Here is a 21755-nt window from a genome sequence, read left to right as displayed (position 1 = left end):
CTCCCGGCTACAGGTGGGGGAAATGGGCCCTAGATCCCTGGGTTCCTCAGGTGCCTGGGGCCTGAATTGGCGGAGGGATGGGGGCAGCGAGTCAGGGGCCCCGGGTGTGGCCAAGAGGAGACCCCAGGGCAGGAGACCTACACTCACCCAAGGAAGTGAAGTTCCTGGGAAAGATCTGGGGAGCCTTTTTGATTTTTTGTAAATAAGTTTTTCCTGTGGTCTTTCCATTTGTTCTGGAAAACTGAAAAAAAGTTTTAAAACGCTTTTCTCTTTCCCTGGCACACAGTGAATACTTTTTCTCTTACCAAACCAACAGTCCCTGTGGGTCTGTCAAAGGGGCTCCAGCAGCGAGTCTGAACACGCTTGGGATCACCCAGCCGACCGCCCTGCTCCCCAAAGCCTCCTTTACTTCCCAGGAGCCTTTGCAGCCTTTCCTGGGGGGCCGTGGACCTTCCCTCCGTCCCAGCCCCTGCGGGGAGGTCAGAGGCGGCCCCTGGCGTCCACTCTCGCGACCCCGGCAAAGGGCGGGGTGCCGGGTCCCCGTTCCCCGTGACCCCGGGGGACCCACAGGGCGGAAGGGCAGGTCCGGGAGCGCGGTTCTGGGGCCAGGGACGCGGGGGGCCGAGGAACGCGGTTCCGGGTCCGAGTCGGGTGGGGAGGCGGCAGGTCCCGGCCGGGACGCGGGGCTCCGGGACGGTCCGAGGCGCCGGGTCCCGGGCGCGCGGCTCCAGGCCAGTCTGGGGGTCTCGGGTCTGGCCGAGTCGGGCGCGGTGGCTCGGCAGCGCCGGGCGGGAGCGGGTCGAGGCGGAGGAGCGCGGCCAGGGTCCGGGGGGCCGGCGGCCGGGCGGCGCGGTCCTTCCGGCTGCAGGGGGCGCTGTGCGCGGCCGCGGGCGCGGCTCCGGTTAAAAGGCCGGGGCACGTGGCCGGGACGCAGCTGGCGGCCGCCGGCGGATCCCGCGGCCTCCTGTCGGTCCGTCCGTCCGCCTGTCCGTCCGTCCGCCCGCGGAGCCGCCCCCGGAGCCGCCCGCCCCGCGCCCGCCCCGCGCCCGCCCCGCGCCCGCCCCGCGCCCGCCCGGCCCCGCGCGCAGCCATGGCCGACGCGGCGCCCGCCCGGGTAAGCGCCCCCAGGCCCCGCGGCCCGTCTCCTGCCCCGCCCGTGGCCTCCGGGCCCCGCCGGCCCGTTCGCCGCCCGCGTGGCCCAGACCGCGCGGCCCAGACGCGGGGCGCCCGACGGCGGCCCGGGGCGTCCGTGCGGCCTGCAGCCGGCCTCGTGGAAGCGCGGGCGGCCACCGCGCGGGGGGATGGGCCGGGCCGGGGCGCCGGGGCGGGGGTGGGGGTGCCGCCCAGGTGACAGCGGCTCGGCCGGCGGAGGGGACCGGCCCGGGGCACCGTGCCTGGCCCGCCGAGACCCCCTGTAAAGCCCTTTACGTCTCCCCAAGGGGAGGATGAATAAATACGGTCTACAATGGGATTGTGGGTGGGTATTAGCAAACGGCCAGGTTAGCAGATTGGAGAACGTTGCTTCGTAGTGCGCAGCCTGTCGAGTTCCCAGCGGAGAACCCTGTGCTGGTCTTTGACACACAGCAATAGCGCTTGTCAGGAGCTCAGTAAGCGGAGTTTGCTGTGATGAATGGATCTCCAAGAAGTTTTTGAAAGCCTGATTTCCCCAGATGCTCTTTAAGGGGAACCTCCTTCCCTTTAAAGTAGTGAGTTTGGTGCGTACTTCCTGGGTATGGAGCACAAGGAGCAGAGAGGTGGGGGCTTGTGCTGGCCGCCCCCTGGGAGGAAGAGCCCCGGACCCATTTACAGCCCCTCCTGACATCCTGCGCACTCAAACCTTTGGCCTGGGTCCTGGAAACTACCCAGACAAGATCTTGCCCTCCACTCTGTGAGCCGGTCTTGTGGTCTCTTCTTCATATGTTTCCATGCAGGGCTTTTCTCCTGGAGAGGGACGGATCACCTCCAAACTTTTCTGCATCTCCACCATACCTTTGCTGTGATCAGTGTTCACAAATGGCACTGAGTGAACTGTTGTTCAGCTGTTCAGTCGGTCATTTGTGGGAAAAATACTTACTGAGCCTCTGCAGTGAGGAAGCCCTCCTTTAGAAGCTGGGAACGCACCAGGAAATAACAGACCCTGCTAGGGGAAGAAACCACAGAACCAGCAGACAGACACACAGCAGTGGATCAGTGCTGGGACACACTAGACAGGAGCAGACAGGGCCTGCTTGGGATGTGTGTGGGGGGAGTCTCCTGAGAGGCTGCGTTGAGGCTGAGAGGAGCCAGGTGTGCAGGATTGGTGGGAAGAGTGCAGGCAGAGTGGGGAGAGCTGGGCACATCCTGGGACCGCCTAGGAGGCCATGTGGCTAGAGTGTAGTAAGGAGGGAGATGAGATACGATGGGAAGCTTGGATTACCTCTGTTCCTAGGCACTGGGGACCCCGGAATGAAAGAGGTGGAGGGAAGAAGGCCACCTAAACGGTTCCCTACTGCATCCCCACTAGAGCCATCTTGTCATCAACACCACCACCGTCACTGTAGCCGTGTCAGTCACAGGACGCACAGTTACCGAGATCTGCCACGTGCTGGGTTCTCGGTATCTGTGAAGGATCATCTCACCTAATTCTTACTACCATGTTATGTATTGCTAGCTGCCATTGAGTTGGCCCCTGACTCATGGTGACCCCATGAACAAGTGCTGCCTGGTCCTGCACTATCCCCGTGATTGGTTGCAGAGCACATAGTGATCCAAAGTGTTTTCACTGGCCGATTTCTGAAAGTAGATCGCCAAGCTTTTCTTCCTAGTCCTTCAGCCTGGAAGCTCCGCTGAAACCTGTTCAGCATCATAACAACACATAAGCCTCCTCTGATAGACAGATGGTGGCAGTGCCTGAGGTGCGTTGGCTGGGAATCAAACCTGTGTCTCCCACATGGAAGGCGAGGATTCTACCACGGGACCACCAGTGTCCCCCTGCAAGCTGAGTAGGCTCCATTATTACAGTGTTCATTGTCTAGGTGTGGGAGGAAAGGTGAAAGACTTGAAAAATCAAACACCGTGGCCAAATCAACTAGCTGGTGAGGAGCAAAACTGCACCTTGCACCCATGCTGTGCTCCAGAGCCTCCTGGGTCAGCCTTGTCTCATGCTCAGGACAGGAGACTAAGAACAAAGAAGGAGGCCTTTGTCTCAGACGGCACATACCTTTTCTCTTGGATTGTGTGTTTCCTCCTCTTTCCCACATGCTGACCCCTTGGTCCAGCTGGTATCTCCTCTTGCCGAGGCTGGACTCCAGGCTGTTGCTCGGCCTCACTCCAGCCCCCGCCCCACCTTCTACCTGAGTGTCACTCAGGGTTCCAGAAGCCTTTCTGAGGTTCCTTTTGAAGGGGGACATTTGATGGTATAGTTGCAATCACATCTGTCTTTTCTTGTGAACAGGATCCAGAGAGGGACAGGCAGACAGGGGACCAAAGGCCCTCGACACCTTCATTGCCCCAGCTGACTGCTGAGAAGAGCTCCTACCTGTACTCCACTGAGATCACACTCTGGACTGTGGTGGCCGCCATCCAGGCCTTGGAGAAGAAAGTGGACTCCTGCCTGTCCCGCTTGCTGACTCTGGAAGGGCGCACGGGGATGGCTGAGAAGAAGCTGGCTGACTGTGAGAGGACGGCCATGGAGTTCGGGAACCAGCTGGAGGGCAAGTGGGCCATGCTGGGGACGCTGCTGCAGGAGTACGGGCTGCTGCAGAGGCGGCTGGAGAACACGGAGAACCTGCTACGCAACAGAAACTTCTGGATCCTGCGGCTGCCCCCGGGCAGCAAGGGCGAGGTACCCAAGGTCAGCTCGTGGGCATCCTGGGGTGGGGGAGCCAGAGCGGCCAAGCCTGTAAGTGTGTGTGTGAGCGTGTGTGGCGCTTGTGGTTCCAGGTGCCCGTGACCTTTGATGATGTAGCCGTGTATTTCTCGGAGCAGGAGTGGGGGAAGCTGGACGAGTGGCAGAAGGAGCTCTACAAGCACGTGATGAGGGGCAACTATGAGACGCTGGTCTCCCTGGGTGAGGCTGGGTCACTCTGTCTACAGCTTGGCCTTTGCGTTCTCTGCTTGTGTTACTTGGGGCTTCTCTGCGTCTCTTTGGGCAGGAGGGGGGCAGATGTCTGGTCCTGACCCAGATTCTTCCCCCTTCGGTACACAGACTACGCCATCTCCAAGCCTGACATCCTCACCCAGATAGAGAGGGGAGAGGAGCCTTGTCCTGAGGACCAGTGGGGCCAAGAGAAGAAGGAAATGGTGTGCCCCAGGAAGACGGAATCTGGTGAGTGTGGGAGCACACAGAGTGGTGCCCCTCTCCCCGGGCTTCCAGGTGTTCCACGAAGCCCCTCTGACAACCCACGGTGGGACACACCCTGACCGAGGCCACCCCAGTCAGGACGGGCATGGGGCTTTGTCTCATAGCGTGGTTTCTATATCGGTGAGGGGGTCATGACGCTCGCCTCTCATGGTTGGTGTGGATTAGTGAGATGGTCAAAGTAGAAAATACATGAAAGTAGAGAGAATAACATGCTGAACTTCCAAATGGTCATCACCAGATGTAACAGTGGTCATGATTTTACCACACTCACTTCATCCGTTTTTTCTTTTTTGGAAGCAAAACCACAATACAATTATTACACCCAGCAGACTGTCATCTGACATCTAGTCCACGTCTCAAAGTGTTTTCTTTATGGATCCTAATTCTAACAAACCAGGGTCCCCATATTATAGTTGGTTTGTGTCTTTTAAGTCTCTTTACCAAAGCTGCCCCTTTTTAACAGCTTTATTGAGATATAATTCATTAAAAGTATATAATTCAATATTTTTCTGTGTATTCACAGATGTATGCAACAATCACCACAATCTAATTTTAGACCATTTTCATCACCCGTGTCTATCTCTGGCCCCCAGCCGTAGGGAACCACTAATCTATTTTTTGTCTCTATGGGTTTGCCCATAGTGAATATTTCATATAAATGGAATCACACAATATTTGTCATTTTGTATCTGGCACCTTTCACGTAGCTTAATCTTTTCAAGGTTCATCTATGTCGTAACATGTATCAGTCTTTCATTTCTCCTTATGGCTGAATAATGTCCCATTTTATGGATAGACCACATTTTGTTTATCCATTCATCTCTTTTGCACCCTCCACCTCCTTTTTAATGTCATTTATTTATTTATTTTATTTATTGGAAAAAAATTTTTTTCGTAGTTTTTAGCGGTAGGTGGGGATTTTTTTTTTTAATTTTTATTGTGCTTTAAGTGAAAGTTTGCAAACCAAGTCAGTCTCTCATACAAAAACTTACATACACCTTGCTGTATACTCCTAGTTGCTCTCCTTCTAATGCTAGAGCACACTCCTTCCCTCCACGCTCTATTTTTATGTCCATTCTGCCAGCTTCTGACCCGCTCTGCCCCGTCACCTCCTTTCTAGACAGGAGCTGCTCACATAGTATCATGTGTCTACTTGAGCCAAGAAGCTCACTCTTCACCAGTATTATTTTCTATCATGTAGTCCAGTCCAATCCCTGTCTGAAGAGTTGGCTTTGGGAATGGTTCCTGTCTTGGGCTAACAGAAGGTCTGGAGTCCATGACCTCTGGGGTCCTTCTAGTCTCAGTCAGACCGTTAAGTCTGGTCTTTTTATGAGAATTTGAGGTCTGCATCCCACTGCTGTCCTGCTCCCTCAGGGGTTCTCTGTTGTGTTCCCTGTTTGGGCAGTCATTAGTTGTAGCCAGGCACCATCTAGTTCTTCTGGTTTCAGGCTGATGTAATCTCTGGTTTATGTGGCCCTTTCTGTCTCTTGGGTCATAATTACCTTGTGTCTTTGGTGTTCTTCATTCTACTTTGCTCCAGGAGGGTTGAAACCAATTGATGCATTTTAGATGGCCACTTGCTAGCCTTTAAGACCCCAGACGCCACTCTCCAAAGTGGGATGCAGAATGTTTTCTTAATAGATTTTATTATGCCAGTTAACTTAGATGTACCCTGAAACCATAGTCCCCAAACCCCCACCCCTGCTACGCTGGCCTTCGAAGCGTTCAGTTTATTCAGGAAACTTCTTTGCTTTTGGTTTAGTCCAGTTGTGCTGACCTCGCCTGTATTGTGTGTTGTTGTTCCCGTTACCTAAAAGAGTTCTTATCTACTATCTAATCAGTGAAACCCTTCTCCCTCCCTCCATACCCACTCGTAACCATCAAAGAATAATTTCTTATTCTGTTTAAACTATTTTTCAAGTTCTTATAATAGTGGTCTCATACAATATTTGTTGTTTTGCAACTGACTGATTTCACTCAGCATAATGCCTTCGAGGTTCCTCCACATTATGAAATGTTTCACAGATTCGTCATTGTTCTTCTATTGATGCATAGTATTCCATTGTGTGAATATACCATAATTTATTTATCCATTCATCCATTGATGGGCACCTTGGTTGCTTCCATCTTTTTGCTATTATGAACAGTGCTGCAATGAACATGGGTGTGCATATATCTGTTCACATGAAGGCTGTTATTTCTCTAGGATATATTCCAAGGAGTGGGATTGCTGGGTCGTATGGTAGTTCTATTTCTAGTTTTTTACCAAAAAACCAGACCCGACCAGTGCCGTCGAGTTGATCCCGACTCATAGCGACCCTATAGGACAGCATAGAACTGCCCCATAGAGTTTCCAAGGAGCGCCTGGCAGATTCAAACTGCCAACCCTTTGGTTAGCAGCCGTAGCACTTAACCACTACACCAGCAGGGTTTCCCTAGTTTTTTAAGGAAGTGCCAAATCAATTTCCAAAGTGGTTGTACCATTTTACATTCCCACCAGCAGTGTATAAGTGTTCCAGCCTCTCTACAACCTCTCCAGCATTTGTTATTTTGTGTTTTTTGGATTAATGCCAGCCTTGTTGGAGTGAGATGGGATCTCGTTGTAGTTTTGATTTGCATTTCTGTAACGGCTAATGATCATGAGCATTTCCTCATGTATCTGTTAGTTGCCTAAATGCCTTCTTAGTGGAATGCCTGTTCATATCCTTTACCCATTTTTTAGAAAATTTTTATTGTGCTTTAAGTGAAAATTTACAAATCAAGTCAGTTTCTCATACAAAAATTTATATGCACCTTGCCATATACTCCTAGTTGCTCTCCCCCTAATGAGGCAGCACACTCCTTCCCTCCACTCTCTCTTTTTGTGTCCATTCGGCCAGCTTCTGACCCCCGCTGCCCTCTCATCTCCCCTCCAGACAAGAGCTGCACACATAGTCTCATGTGTCTACTTGATCCAAGAAGCTCATTCTTCACCAGTATCATTTTCTGTCCCATAGTCCAGTCCAATCCCTGCCTGAAGAGTTGGCTTCGGGATTCGTTCCTGTCTTGGGCTAACGAAGGTCTGGGGACCATGACCTCTGGGGTCCTTCTAGTCTCAATCAGACCATTAAGTCTGGTCTTTTTAGGAGAATTTGAGGTCTGCATCCCACTGCTCTCCTGCTCCCTCAGGTGTTCTCTGTTGTGTTCCCTGTCTGGGCAGTCATTGGTTGTAGCCGTCCTTTGCCCATTTTTTAATTGGGTTGTCTTTTTGTAGTTGAGTTTTTGCAGTGTCATGTAGATATTAGAGATCAGACGCTGATAGGAAATCTCATAGCTAAAAACTTTTTCCCAGTCTGTAGGTAATCTTTTTACTTTTTTGGTGAAGTCTTTGGATGAGCATAGGTGTTTGATTTTTAGGAGCTCCCAGTAATCTAGTTTCTCTTCTGACTTTTGTGCATTGTTAATATTTTCTGTAGTGTTTATGACATGTATTAGGGCTGCTAGCATTGTCCCTATTTTTTCTTTTATGATCTTTATCGTTTTAGACATTATATTTAGGTCTTTGATCCATTTTGAGTTAGTTTTTGTGCACGGTGTGAGGTATGGGCCTTGTTTCATTTTTTTGCAGATGGATATTTTGATCTAGTTACACCAGCACCATTTGTTAAAGAGAATGTCTTTTCCCCATTTAACTGACTTTGTCCTTTGGCAAATATCAGCTGCTCGTATGTGCATGGATTTATATCTGTATTCTCAATTCTATTCCCTTGGTCTATGTGTCTGTTGTTGTACCAGTACCAGGCTGTTTTGACTACTCTGGCAGTATAATAGGTTCTAAAATCAAGGTAGAGTGAGGCTTCCCACTTCATTCTTCTTTTTCAGTAATGCTTTACTTATCTGGGGCCTCTTTCCCTTCCATGTGAAGTTGGTGATTTGTTTCTCCATCTCATTAAAAGTGTCGTTTGAATTTGGATCAGAATTGCATTGTATCTGTAGACGGCTTTTGGTAGAATAGACATTTTTACAACGTTAAGTCTTCCTATCCATGAGCAAGGTAAGTTTTTCCACTTACGTATGTCTCTTTTTGTTTCTTGCAGTAGTGTCTTGTAGTTTTCTTTGTATAGGCCTTCTATGTCTCTGGTAAGATTTATTTCTAAGTATTTTATCTTTTTGGGGGCTACAGTCAATGGCAATGATTCGGTGATTTCTTCTTGGATGTTCTTTTTGTTGGTGTAGAGGAATCCAACTGATCTTTCTATGTTTATCTTGTATCCTGATACTCTGCTGAACTCTTCTATTAGTTTCAATAGTTTTCTTGAGGATTCTTTAGGGTTTTTTGTGTATAAGGTAATGTCATCTGCAAATAGAAATACTTTTACTTCTTCCTTACCAATCTGGATGCCCTTTACTTCTTTTTCTAGCCTCATTGCTCTGGCTAGGACCTCCAGCACAATGTTGAATAAGAGTGATGATAAAGGGCATCCTTGTCTGGTTCCCGATCTCAAGATGAATGCTTTCAGACTCTCTCCATTTAGGATGATGTTGGCTGTGGGCTTTGTATAAATGCCCTTTAGTATGTTGAGGGATTTTTCTTCTATTCCTATTTTGCTGAGAGTTTTTATCATGAATGGGTGTTGAACTTTGTCAAATGCCTTTTCTGCATCAATTGATAAAATCATGTGGTTCTTGTCTTTTATTTATATGATGGATTACATTAATTGTTTTTTTCTAATGTTGAACCATCCCTGCATACCTGGTATGAATCCCACTTGGTCATGGAGAATTATTTTTTGGATATGTTGTTGAATTCTGTTGGTTAGAATTTTGTTGAAGATTTTTGCATCTAAGTTCATAAGGGATATAAGTCTGTAATTTTCTTTTTTGGAGTCTTTACCTGGTTTTGGTATCAGGGATATGCTGGCTTCATAGAATGAGTTTGGTAGGATTCCGTCCTTCTCTATGCTCTGAGATATCTTTAGTAGTAGTGGTGTTAACTCTTCTCTGAAAATTTGGTAGAACTCTGCAGTGAAGCCATCCAGACCAGGGCTTTTTTTTTTTTGTTGGGAGTTTTTTGATTACCTTTTCAATCTCTTCTTTTGTTATGGGTTTGTTTAGTTGTTCTACCTCTGTTTGTGTTAGTTTAGGTAGGAAGTGTGTTTGTAGAAATTATCGTCCATTTCTTCTAGGTTTTCAAATTTGTTAGAGTACAACTTTTCATAATAATCTGATATGATTCTTTTAATTTCAGTTGGGACTGTTGTAATATCACCGTTCTCATTTCTTATTTGGGTTATTTGCTTTCTCTCCTGTTTTTCTTTTGTTAATTTGGCCAATGGTTTATCAGTTTTGTTAATTTTTTGAAAGAACCAGCTTTTGGTCTTGTTAACTCTTTCAATTGTTTTTCTGTTCTCTATTTCATTTAATTCTGCTCTAATTTTTGTTATTTGCTTTCTTCTGGTGCCTGAGGGTTTCTTTTGTTGCTCTCTTTCTGTTTGTTTAAGTTGTACGGACAATTCTTTGATTATGGCCCTTTCTTCTTTTTGGATGTGTGCATTTATTGCTATAAATTGACCTCTGAGCACTGCTTTAGCTGTGTCCTAAAGGTCCTGATGGGAGTGTTTCATTCTCATTGGATTCTATAGATTTCCTTATTCCATCCTTAATGTATTCTATAACCCAGTCGCTTTTGAGCAGGGTATTGTTCAGTTTCCAAGTGTTTGATTTCTTTTCCCTGCTTTTTCTGTTATTGATTTCTACTTTTATAGCCTTATGGTCAGAGAAGATGCTTTGTAATATTTCCATGTTTTGGATTCTGTTAAGGCTTGCTTAATGACCTAATATGTGGTCTATTCTAGAGAATGTCCCATGTGTGCTGGAAAAGAAAGTACACTTGGTTCCTGTTGGTGGAGTGTTCTGTATATGTCTATGAGGTCAAGTTGGTTGATTGTGGCATTTAGATCTTCCATGTCTTTATTGAGTTTCTTTCTGGATCTTCTGTCCTTCACTGAAAGCGGTGTGTTGAAGTCTCCTACTATAATCGTAGTGCTGTCTATCTCACTTTTCAATGCTGTTAGAGTTTGTTTTATGTATCTTGCAGCCTTGCCATTGGGTGCATAAATATTTAATATAATTATATCCTCCTGGCATATTGTCCCTTTAATCATCATGTAGTGTCCTTCCTTATCCTTTGTGGTGGATTTAACTTTAAAGTTTATTTTGTCAGAAACTGATGTTGCCGCTCCTGCTCTTTTTTGTTTGTTGTTTGCTTGATATATTTTTTCCATCCTTTGAGTTTGTGCCTCTAAGTCTAAAGTGTGTCTCCTGTAGGCAGCATATAGATGGATCGTGTTTTTGTAATCCATTCTGCCACTCTCTTTCTCTTTATTGGTGCATTTAGTCCATTTACATTCGGCGTAATTATGGATAGATATGCGTTTAGTGCCGTCATTTTGATGTCTTTTTTTGTGTGTTGTTGACAGTTTCTTTTTCTCATTTAATTTTTTGTGATTAGTAGTTTATGTATTGTCTTTTCCTCTTATTTGTTGTTATTGATTTTGTTTCTGCTGAGTCTCTCTTTTTTTCTTGTATTTTATTTTGATGAGTAGGATTGTTAGTCTCCTTTGTGGTTACCTTAGTATTTCCCCTTTTTTTCTAAGTTTAAACCTAACTTTTATTTCTTTAAATTGCTTTGTCTTCCTCTCCATATGAAAGATCTATGAGTACATTTCTTAGTCCCTATTCATTGTTTTAATGTTGTCATCTTTTATATAATGACATCGCTGTTTCCCTGTTTTGAGCGTTTTTTTACCTTGGTTAATTTTGTGATTCCCCTATCTGGGTTGACATCTGATTGCTCTGCCCAGTGTTCTAGTCTTGAGTTAATACCTGATATTGTTGATTTTCTAACCAGAGAATTCCCTTTAGTATTTCTTTAGTTTTGGTTTTGTTTTTATGAATTCCCTAAACTTCTGTTTATCTGGAAATGTCCTAATTTCACCTTCATATTTGAGAGACAGTTTTGCTGGATATATGATTCTTGCTTGACAATTTTTTTCCTTCAGTGCTTTATATAAGTCATCCCATTGCCTTCTTGCCTGCATAGTTTCTGTCAAGTAGTCTGAGCTTATTGTTATTGACTCTCCTTTGTAGGTGACTTTCTGTTTATCCCTAGCTGCTCTTAAAATTCTCTCTTTATCTTTGGCTTTGGCAAGTTTGATTATAATATGTCTTGGTCACTTTCTTTTAAGATCTACCTTATGTGGAGTTGAGTGAGCATCTTGGATAGATATCTTCTCATCTTTTGCAATATCAGGGAAGTTTTCTGCCAACAAATGTTTAACAACCCACTCTGTATTTTCCGTTATCCCCCTGCTGTTCTGATACTCCAATCACTCATAGGTTATTTCTCTTGAGAGAGTCCCACATGATTCTTAGGGTTTCTTCATTTTTAGAGATTCTTTTATCTGGTTTTTCTTCAGATTTATTGGTGCCAAGTGCTTTATCTTCACATTCACCAATTCTGCCTTCCACTTGCTCAGCTTTGCTCCTCTTTCTACTGAGTTGTCTAATTCTGTAATTTTATTTGTTAATCTTCTGAATTTCTGATTGCTCTCTCTCTGTGGATTCGTGCAACGTATTAAATTTTTCATTATGTTCTTGAATAACCTTTTTAATTTCTTTAGCTGCTTTATCCATGTGTTCCTTGGCTTGTTCTGCATATTGCCTGATCTCCTTCCTGATGTCTTGAAGAGTTTTGCATATTAATGTCTTGTATTCTGCATCCATTAATTCCAGGAAGGCAACTTCATCCAGAAGATCCTGGATTCTTTGTTTTGAGAGGCTGTTGATGTGATCATGGTCTGCTTCTTTATGTGATTTGATATTGAATGTTGTCTCTGAGCTATCTATAAGTTATTGTATTGGTTTATTTTATGTTTGTTTACTGTATCCTAGCTTCTTGCTTTGTTTTGTTTTGGTTATGCCCAAATAGGTTGCTTGAGTGAGCTAGCTTGATTATTTTTGCCTTTGAAGCTCTAATGTCCTGTCACCAGATGGCTGGAGCTGTTATCAGGTATATGAGCCTAGGAGTCCATTCACTTTTCTTATATTGATTCAGCTTAGGTGTCCAGGTAGTTGGTCATCAAGTGTGTAGTACAGGCGCTGTCCTACAGTCTTAGAGGGGCAGTGGGGATTGGTGTAAGTACAGGTATCTGGTTGCAGTAGGGGGCCATGCTCTGAACAACGCTGGGGGCTGGCAACCATCCCCCAAGTGTCTATGTGGAAAGCGCATCTGTGTTCCCTAGAGCACGCAGGTGGGTGGGTTCTGCAGATGGACCATGGGCACCCAGTGATTTTGGTTGTAAGGACTGGGAGGTACCAGTTATCCTTGGACTCCTGTCATGGGTTGCTGGGTGACCTGAGTGGAGCCGGCAGTCCTTAGGCCCATGATGTGGGTAGGTGAGGACCCTATTTAATAGGCAAAGCAGTGTCAAACATCAAACACCCACTTCACTGCCGCATAGCTGAAACAGTTGTAGTTTGCCAACAAGTGCCTATTCTTGTGAAATAGGCCCACACAGGTCCATGCAGAGGGGAAAGATATTCAAAGTCCATGGACTGTTTATGCCTGGACAGGAGCCACTTCTGTCTTGAGCTCCCCAGGTTAGTGGAGGTGGCAGATTATCTTTTCCCCAGTTGTGAATTTATTCCTTCTCCAAGGCCAGGAGAATGGCTCATGGTGCACAGCAGGACCTATCTCAGGCCCGAGAAAATCAACAGCCACTGAAGCTAGCTTGGAGGCTGGGGGAGCAGTAAAATATACGCAAGTACTTAGCTTTTGCCGAGAGGGCCGTTCTTCTCTGGTTCCGGAGGTGTGAGTAAGCTGTACAGCTGGCTTTTCTCCCTGGGGAAACTGTGGCCGAATGGTACCACCAGCCCGCTGCAGCCACTCCCAGCAATGGTGCCTGAGAGCTCCAGGCGATTCAGGTCCAGTAACTCCTTCCTGCTTTTGAACCATCTCTCCCTCCCCATGCTGCTCAGTCCATTTTGTAACTTTGCCTTTGATGTTCAGGGCTCCTAGCTTGTCATAAATATACTCGTTTCACTTGTTTTTTCGGGTCTTTGTTGTAAGAGGGTTCACCAGAAGTGTCTGACTACTTTGCCATCTTGGCCCTGCCTCTCTATTTATTGAAATTTTTCATGTCATTTATCTGCATGTCTTTTTTAATGCCATCATGTTCCACATTCTGGATTTGGTGTCATTTACCACGTTCTTCTTGTTCCTCTATCTCCTATAATCCGGCAGGCAGATCTAGATCCGGCAGGCAGATCTAGAGGCTCGTTTAGATTCGGGTTCAGTTTACTTCAGAGGTGGCACTATGTACCCCCTACTGTATCACAGCAGGAGGCACAGAAGGTCTGGTTGTCTTTCTTTTGTGACTCTAGGACTGCTTGGTGGGTTCAGGTGTTATCAGCCTTATCCTCCTATTTGAAGTTCCCACCAGCTTTTCACTTCATGGATTTTAGTAGTTATTGTAGGTTGTTGCCTAGGTTCATTATTTCATTAAAGGTTGCAGAATAGTGAGATTCTGTCATTACTTCTCTACTCAGTAGCTGGAGTTCTTTTATAAGGACTAATGTCCCTGATCAACACAAAAGTGTTACCCTGAAGTACAGTCTGTACAGAAAGGACAGGATAGATGCCTAATTCTTTCCCTTTGCCATTTTCAGAATGATGAATTGGTGCCTTAACAGCCAACAAGGGTGACTGGTGACTTGGCATTTTTGTCTTGTTTTTTGAGTATCGATAAGGTCACAGTTTGTTGAGTATATTATGTGCCAGTCCTTGCAGTTGTTGCTTTTCATGCCTTTAGCTAGTGGGAGCCCCTTCAAGTTACCTATAGGTCGTTAAAAAAAATTTTTTTTAGAAAATTTTAATGGGGTAAAACGTATATAACAAAACATTTGCCATTTTAACCATTTTTAATTGCAGAATTCAGTGGCATTAACTACATTCACCGTGTTGTCCTACCATTACCACTGTTTCCACGTTTTCATCATCCTTCATGGAAATGCAGTGCTCCTTAAGCAGTCACTCCCAGTCACTGCTCCCACCACCCTTGCTGACCACTGACACACTCTGGTCTCTGTTCATTTGTTCTCAACACGTCATGTAGGTGGAGTCACATGATAGTTGCCCTCTCATGCCTGACTTTTTCAGTAGCATAATGTTTTCAAGGTTCATCCATGTTGTAGCATGTATTAGAACTTCATGGCGAAGTCATATTCTGTGGGGATCAATCAGATATACTGTTTCTGACACCAACAGAGAGAATAAATAACAATCTCAACTTTTCTGCTCTGACACCAGCTGCACATGTGGCACTTCTTCCTCTCACCCCCACCACCTGGAGTGAGGTCAGAGCTCACAAGTTAAAGGATTAGGCCCAAGGCTTCACATGCCAGCCACAAGCTTGGGAGTCCCATGGCTCTTCTCACTTCTGACCTTCTGGCTTCCGTTACTTCCTCAGGATCTGTAATTCACTAGGATGATTCACAGAACTCACAGAAAGCGCTCTATGCTATACCTATGATTATAGTTTTATTGCAGCAAAAAGGGTATAAATGAAGAGATGCCTAGGGTGAAGTCTGAAAAGGTCCCAACACAGAGCTTCCACATCCCACAGAGGGCGTTATCACCCTCGCGAGAGCATATGCCTTTCACCAACCAGGAAGCTAATGGAGATTCAGGGTCTATAGCTTTTCCTCAGGATCTTCCATGTCATGTGAGGTGATCGTCATGAGATTGGTTCCTCTGGCCTATTTGGCCCCCATCCCAGAGTCACCTCATTGGCATATCCTGTCAGGTTTGGAGTCCTTATCAAAATTCCAAGGTTCTAGAGATTATCTCTTAGGCACCCAGGGCAAAAAACAAATTTTTGGGTAAAGTTAAAATTCCAAACCCCACATATTCCATTGTATGTATATATCACATTTTGTTTATCCATTCATCTGTTGATGGACATTTAGGTTGTTTTTGCCTTTTGGCCGTTGTGAATTGTCCTGCCGTGAACATTTGTGTGTAAGTATTTGTGTTCCTGCATCCGGTTATTTTGGGTATACACTGAGGAGTGGAATTTCTGGGTCATGTGGTATAGTGGTTAAGTGTTTGGCTGTTAACCAAAAGGTGAGCAGTTCAAATCCACGCCACTCCTTGGAAACCCTATGGGGCAATTCTACTCTGTCCTGTAGGGTCCTTATGAGTCAGGATTGACTCGATGGCAATGGGTTTTTATGGTAATTCTATGTTTAACTTTTTGAGGAACCACCAAACTGTTTCCCAAGTGGCTGCACCATTTTACAATCTATCAGCAATGGATGAGTGTTCGCATTTCTCCACATCCTTGACACTCATCTATCAGCAATGGATGAGCGTTCGCATTTCTCCACATCCTTGTCAACACTTGTTGCTTTCCATTTTTCTGATCATAGTGATCCTAGTAGGGTCGAAGTGGTATTTCATTGTGGTTTTGATTTGCATTTCCCTGATGACTAACGAACATCTTTTCCTGTGCTTATTGGCCATTTGTCCTCCTTCTTTGGAGAAATGTCTGTTCAAGCCCTTTGCCTATTTTTTTTTAAATTGAGTTGTTTGTCTTTTTGTTGCTAAGTTGTAGGAGTTCTTTATATATTCTAAATATTAAGCCCTTATCCCATGTTTCGTTCCTAAATATTTTCTTCTAAATAGGCTGTCTCTTCACTTTATCGGCAGTCCTTTGATGAACGAAAGTTTTAAATTTTGATGAAGTCTAGTTTATCTGTTTTGTCTTTTGTTGCTCATGCTTTGGTGCCATATCTAAGAACTGTTGTCAAACACTGGATTCTGAAGCATTACCCCCTATGTTTTCTTCTATGAATTTTATGGTTTTAGCTCTTACATTTAGGTCCTTGATCCATTTTTCAGTTAATTTTTGTATATGGTATGAGGTATAAATCCAGGTTCATTTTTTTTCCAAGTTTTGTTTATATTTTGTTGTTGAGAATATACAGAGCAAAACATACATCAATTCAACAGTTTCTACATGTAGCATTTAGTGACATTGATTACATTCTTTGAGTTCTACAACCACTCCTACCCTTCTTTTCTTGAGTTGTTCTTCCTTCATTAACATAAACTCACTGCCCCCTAAGGTTCCTATCTAATCTTTCAAGATGTGGTAGTCACTTTGATCCCATAAATATATAGTTCTTAAAAGAGCATGATGCTCAAGGCAGACCTTTTTTACTAGTTAAACTAAACTATTGTTCAGTTTTGAGATGACTTCAGGGGCTATTTTTTTTTTTTAATTTTTATTGTGCTCTAAGTGAAAGTTTACAAATCAAGTCAGTCTCTCATACAAAAATTTATATACACCTTGCTATATACTCCTAGTTGCTTTCACCCTAATAAGACAGAACACTCCTCTCCACCGTCTATTCCTGTGTCCATTCAGCCAGCTTCTGTCCACCTCTGCCTTCTCATCTCCCCTCCAGAGAGAAGCTGCCCACATAGTTTCAGTGTCTCCTTGATCCAAGAAGCACTCACTCCTCACCAATATCATTTTCTATCTTATAGTCTAGTCCAATCCCTGTCTGAAGAGTTGGCGTTGGAATGGTTCCAGTCTTGGGTTAACAGAAGGTCTGGGGACCGTGACCTCCAAGGTCCTTCTAGCCTCAGTCAGACCAGTAAGTCTGGTCTTTTAATGAGAATTTGAGGTCTGCATTCCACTGCTCTCCTGCTCCATCAGGGATTCTCTGTTGTCACAGGATATTTTTGATTTAAGGTTTAAAGATTAACTCAGAGCAGTAGTTTCAGGGGTCATCCACCCTCCATGGCTCCAGAAAGCCTAGAGTCCGTGAGAATTTTAAAGTCTGATCTGCATTTTCCCCCTTTTGATTAGGATTCTCCTATGGAATCTTTGATCAAAATGTTCAGTAATGGTAGCCGGGCACCACCCAGTCCTTCTGGTCTCATGGCAAAGGAGGCAGTTGTTCATGGAGACAATTAGCCATGTATTCCATATCCTCCTCCTATTCCTGACTGTCCTTCTTCCTCTTCTGCTGCAGGTGAACAGAGGCCACTTGTTGTACCTTGGACGGCTGCTTGCAAACTTTTAAGACTCTAGGCACTATGCCTCAAACCAGGAGGTAGAACAGAAGCACTAAACAAGTTATTAGACCATTTAACTGGGATGTCCCATGAAACTGTGACCCTAAACCTCCAAGGAACCAAATCCAGTGAGTTGTTTGGTTGTACATAAGCAGCCTCAGCAGCTACTCTTTTTTTTTTTTGTAAATATATCTATCATACAACTTTTGCCAGTTCAACTTTTTAGAGGTGTACAGCTTATTGACAGCAATTGCAATAATTGGCTGTGCAACCCTACCCTTAACCAATGCTATTTTTCCATCACTGTTAACCCCTCTGTTTCCCCTCCTTCCCACCCCTGGTAACCACTAATAAACCGTGGTCTCTATACATTTGCCTTTTCTTGTCTTTTTATATAAGTGAGGTTATACAGTGTTTGTCCTTTTGTGATTGGCTTATTTAGCTCAGCATAATGACTTCAAGCTCCATCCATATTGTAGCATGTATCAAGACTTCATTTCTCCTACTGGCTGAGTAGGATTCCATTGTATGTATGTACCACATTTAGTTTATCCATTTATCTGTTGATGGGCATTTAGATTGTTTCTACCTTTTGGCTATTGTGGACAGTGCTGCAGTGAGCATTGATATACAAGTCTCTGAGTCTCCGCTTTCAAGTCTTTTTGAGTAGATACCTAGAAATGGAATTGCTGGGTCATATCTGGAAACCCTGGTGGCACGCTGGTTAGGAGTTATGGCTGCTAACCAAAAGGTCGGCAGTTTGAATCCACCAGGTGCTCCTTGGCAACTCTATGGGGCAGCTCTACTCTGTCCTGTAGGGTCGCTATGAGTTGGAATCGACTCGCAACAGGTTTGGTTTTTTTTTTATGGTAGTTCTATTTTCAGTTTTTTTGAGGAACTACCATACTGTTTTCCACAATGGCTGTCCCATTTTGCCTTCCCGCCAGCAATGAATAAGGATTCCAATTTTCCCACATCCTTGCCAATATTCATTCTTTTTTTTGTCTTAGCCATCCTAGTAGGAGTGAAGTAGTATCTTGTTGTGGTTTTGATTTGCATTTTTCTGTTGACTAAAGAGGCAAAACATCTTTTCATGTGGTTGGTGGCCATCTGAATGTCCTCTTTAGGGTCGCTGAGTCGGAATTGACTTGATGGCAACAGGTATTTTTTTTGTTTGTTTGGTGAAATGTCTATTCAAGTCTTTTGCCCATTTTATAATTGAGTTATTTGTCTTTTTGTTGTTCAGTTGGTGAAGTTTTATATATATTTTGGTTATTAGATTCTTGCTGGAAGAATGATTTCTCTGAAGATATTCTCCCAGCTGATAGCTTGTCTTTTCAGGTTTTTGGTAAAGCCTTTTGATGAACAAAAGTTATTAATTTTTAGGAAGTTCTATTTGTTTTGTCTTTTGCTGTTTGTACTTTTGTTATTGTGTTAGATAATCCATTGTTGAAAGCTGGGCCTGACAGCGTTGCCCCTGCTTGTTCCTCTAAGAATTTTATTGTTTTATCTTGCACATTTAGGTCCTTAATCAATTTTGAATTTATTTTTGTGTATGGTGTGAAGCATGGATCGTGTTTCATTTTTCTGCATGTGGAAATTCAGTTTTCTCAGCACCGTTTACTGAAGAGACTCTTCTTTCCCCATCTAATGGACTTAGCACCCTTGTTGAAAATCACTTGATCATAGATGTGTGGGTTTATTTCTGGACTCTCAATTCTATTCCATTGGCCTATATCTTTATTGTTATATCAGTACCAGGCTGTTTGGATTACTGTAGCTGTACAGTATGTTTTCCCCCACGTGTCTGTCAGTTTGTTGTACCGTGTGGCTTGCATGTTGCTGTGATACTGGAAGCTTTGCCTCTGGTATTTCAAATACCAACAGGGTCATCCATCATGGACAGACTTCAGTAGAGCCGCCAGACTAAGAGAGACTAGGAAGAAGGATCTGCAGTCTACTACTGAAAAAATAGGCCAGTGAAAAGTTTATGAATAGCAGCAGAACATTGTCAGGTATAGTGTCAGAAGATGAGCCCCTCAGGTTGGAAGGCACTCAAATACAACTGGGGAAGAGCTGCCTCCTCAAAGTAGAGTCAACCTTAGTGATGCGAATGGAGTAGAGCTTTCAGGACTTTAATTTGCTGAGATGACATGACTCAAAATGAGAAGAAACAGCTGCAAAGATCCATAAATAATCAGAACATGGAACGTACAAAGTATGAAACTAGGAAAATGAAATGAAATGTATAAGATTGATATCTTAGGCATTAGTGAGCTGAATTGGACTGGTATAGGCCATTTTGAATCAGATAATCGTATGGTATACTATGCTGGGAATGACAAATTGAAGAGGAATAATGTCACATTCATCATCAAAAAGAACAAGATCTATCCTGAAGTGCAATGCTGTTAGTGATAGGATAATATCCACCTGCCTATAAGGAAGACCAGTTAATATGACTATTATTTCAAATTTATGCACCATCCACTAATGCCAAAGATGAGGAAATTGAAGATTTTTACCAACTTCTGCAGTCTGAAATTTATCAAACTGCATTCGGGATGCATTGGTAATTACTAGAGACTGGAATGCAAAAGTTGAAAACAAAGAAAAAGGATCGGTAGTTAGAAAATAATGGCTTTGGTGATAAAAACGATGCCAGAGATCACATCACAGAATTTTGTAAGACCAACAACTTTCCATTACAAATACTTATTTTCAGCACATACACAGCGATTATACAAGTAGACCTCACCAGGCAGAATACACAGGAATCAAATTGACTACATCTGTGGAGAGAGACGATGGAAAAGCTCAATATCATCAGTAAGAACAAGGCCAGGGACTGGATGCAGAACAGACCATCAATTGCTCATATGCAAGTTCAAGTTGAAGCTGAAGAAAATTAGAACAAGTCCAAGAGAGTGAAAATAAAAACTTCAGTATATCCTACCTGAATTTAGAGACCACCTCAAGAGTAGATTTGATACATTGAACACTAATGACTGAAGACCAGATGACTTGTGGAATGACATCAAGGACATTATACACGAAAAAAGCAAAAGGTCATTAAAAAGGCAGGAAAGAAAGAAAAGACCAAAATGGATGTCAGAAGAGACTCTGAAACTTGCTCTTGAATGTAGAATAGATAAAGGGAAAAGGAAAAAATGATGAGGTAAGAGAGTTGGATAGAATATTTCAAAGGGTGGCTTGAGGAGACAGAGTATTATAATGAAATGTGCAAAGACCTGGAGTTAGAAAACCAGAAGGAAAGAACATGCTCAGCATTTCTCAAGCGGAAAGAACTGAAGAAAAAATTAAAGCCTCAAGTTATAAATATTGAAGGATTCTAGAAGGCAAATCTGCTGCAAAAGACCTCTTTAAAGTGTTAAAAACCAAAGATGTCACTTTGAAGACTAAAGTGCACCTGGCCCAAGCCATGGTGTTTTCAGTTGCCTCATATGCATGCGAAAGCTGGGTAATGAATAAAGAAGACCGAAGTAGAATTGATGCCTTTGAATGACGGTGTTGGCGAAGAATGTTGAATATATCATGGACTGAACAAATCTCTCTTGGAAGAAGTACTGCCAGAATGCTCATTGGAAGCGAGGATGGGAAGACTTGGTCTCACATACTTTGGACATGCAATCGGGTGAACCAGTCCCTGGAGAAGGACATCACGCTTGTTAAAGTAGAGGGTCAACAAAAAAGAGGAAGAGCCTCAATGAGATGGATTGACACAGTGGGTACAGCAGTGAGCTCAAGCAAAACAATGACCGTGAGGATGGTGCAGGACCAGCAGTGTTTCATTCTGTCTGACTGAGACTGGAGGAACCCTAGAAGACATGGCCCCCAGACCCTCTGTTAACTCAGAACTAAAACCATTCCCAAGGCCAATTTTTCAGACAAAGGATAGATTGGACTGTAAGACATAAAATGATACTCATGAAGGGTGTGTTTCTTAGTTCAAGTAGATGCATGAGACTAAATAGGCAGCTCCTGTTCAGAGGTGAGATGAGAAGGCAGAAAGGGATAGGAGCTGGCTGAATGGACACAGGAAATCCAGAGTGGAAAGGAGGAATGGGCTAATGAGCTGTCACATTATAGGGATAGCAACTAGGGTCACATGACAATGTGTGTATAAATTTGTGTGAGAAACTAACTAGAGCTATAAACTTTCACCTAAAGCACAATTAAAAAAAAAAAAACTTAAAAAAAAAAAGTTAGATTTTATCGAATGCTTTTTCTACATCCATAGAGATGATCATGTGTTTCTTTTCCTTT

At 44.1% G+C, this 21755-nt stretch overlaps 1 protein-coding gene across 1 annotated transcript in view; it reads left to right on the top strand.

Annotated features, from left to right (window-relative positions):
- The first annotated feature begins 1074 nt into the window (after positions 1-1074).
- The window catches only part of ZNF783 (zinc finger protein 783), a 42287-nt gene continuing 21606 nt past the window's right edge, over positions 1075-21755 (top strand). The window contains exons 1-4 of the mRNA XM_064289567.1: positions 1075-1114; positions 3434-3832; positions 3922-4048; positions 4187-4306. Of these exons, the coding sequence (XP_064145637.1) occupies positions 1091-1114; positions 3434-3832; positions 3922-4048; positions 4187-4306 (670 nt within the window). The 5' untranslated portion in view covers positions 1075-1090. The remainder of the gene's footprint in view (positions 1115-3433; positions 3833-3921; positions 4049-4186; positions 4307-21755) is intronic.

This window comes from Loxodonta africana, chromosome 8 (assembly GCF_030014295.1).
Source record: "Loxodonta africana isolate mLoxAfr1 chromosome 8, mLoxAfr1.hap2, whole genome shotgun sequence".
Lineage (NCBI taxonomy): Eukaryota > Metazoa > Chordata > Mammalia > Proboscidea > Elephantidae > Loxodonta > Loxodonta africana.
This window is presented reverse-complemented; position numbering and strand designations above follow the sequence as displayed.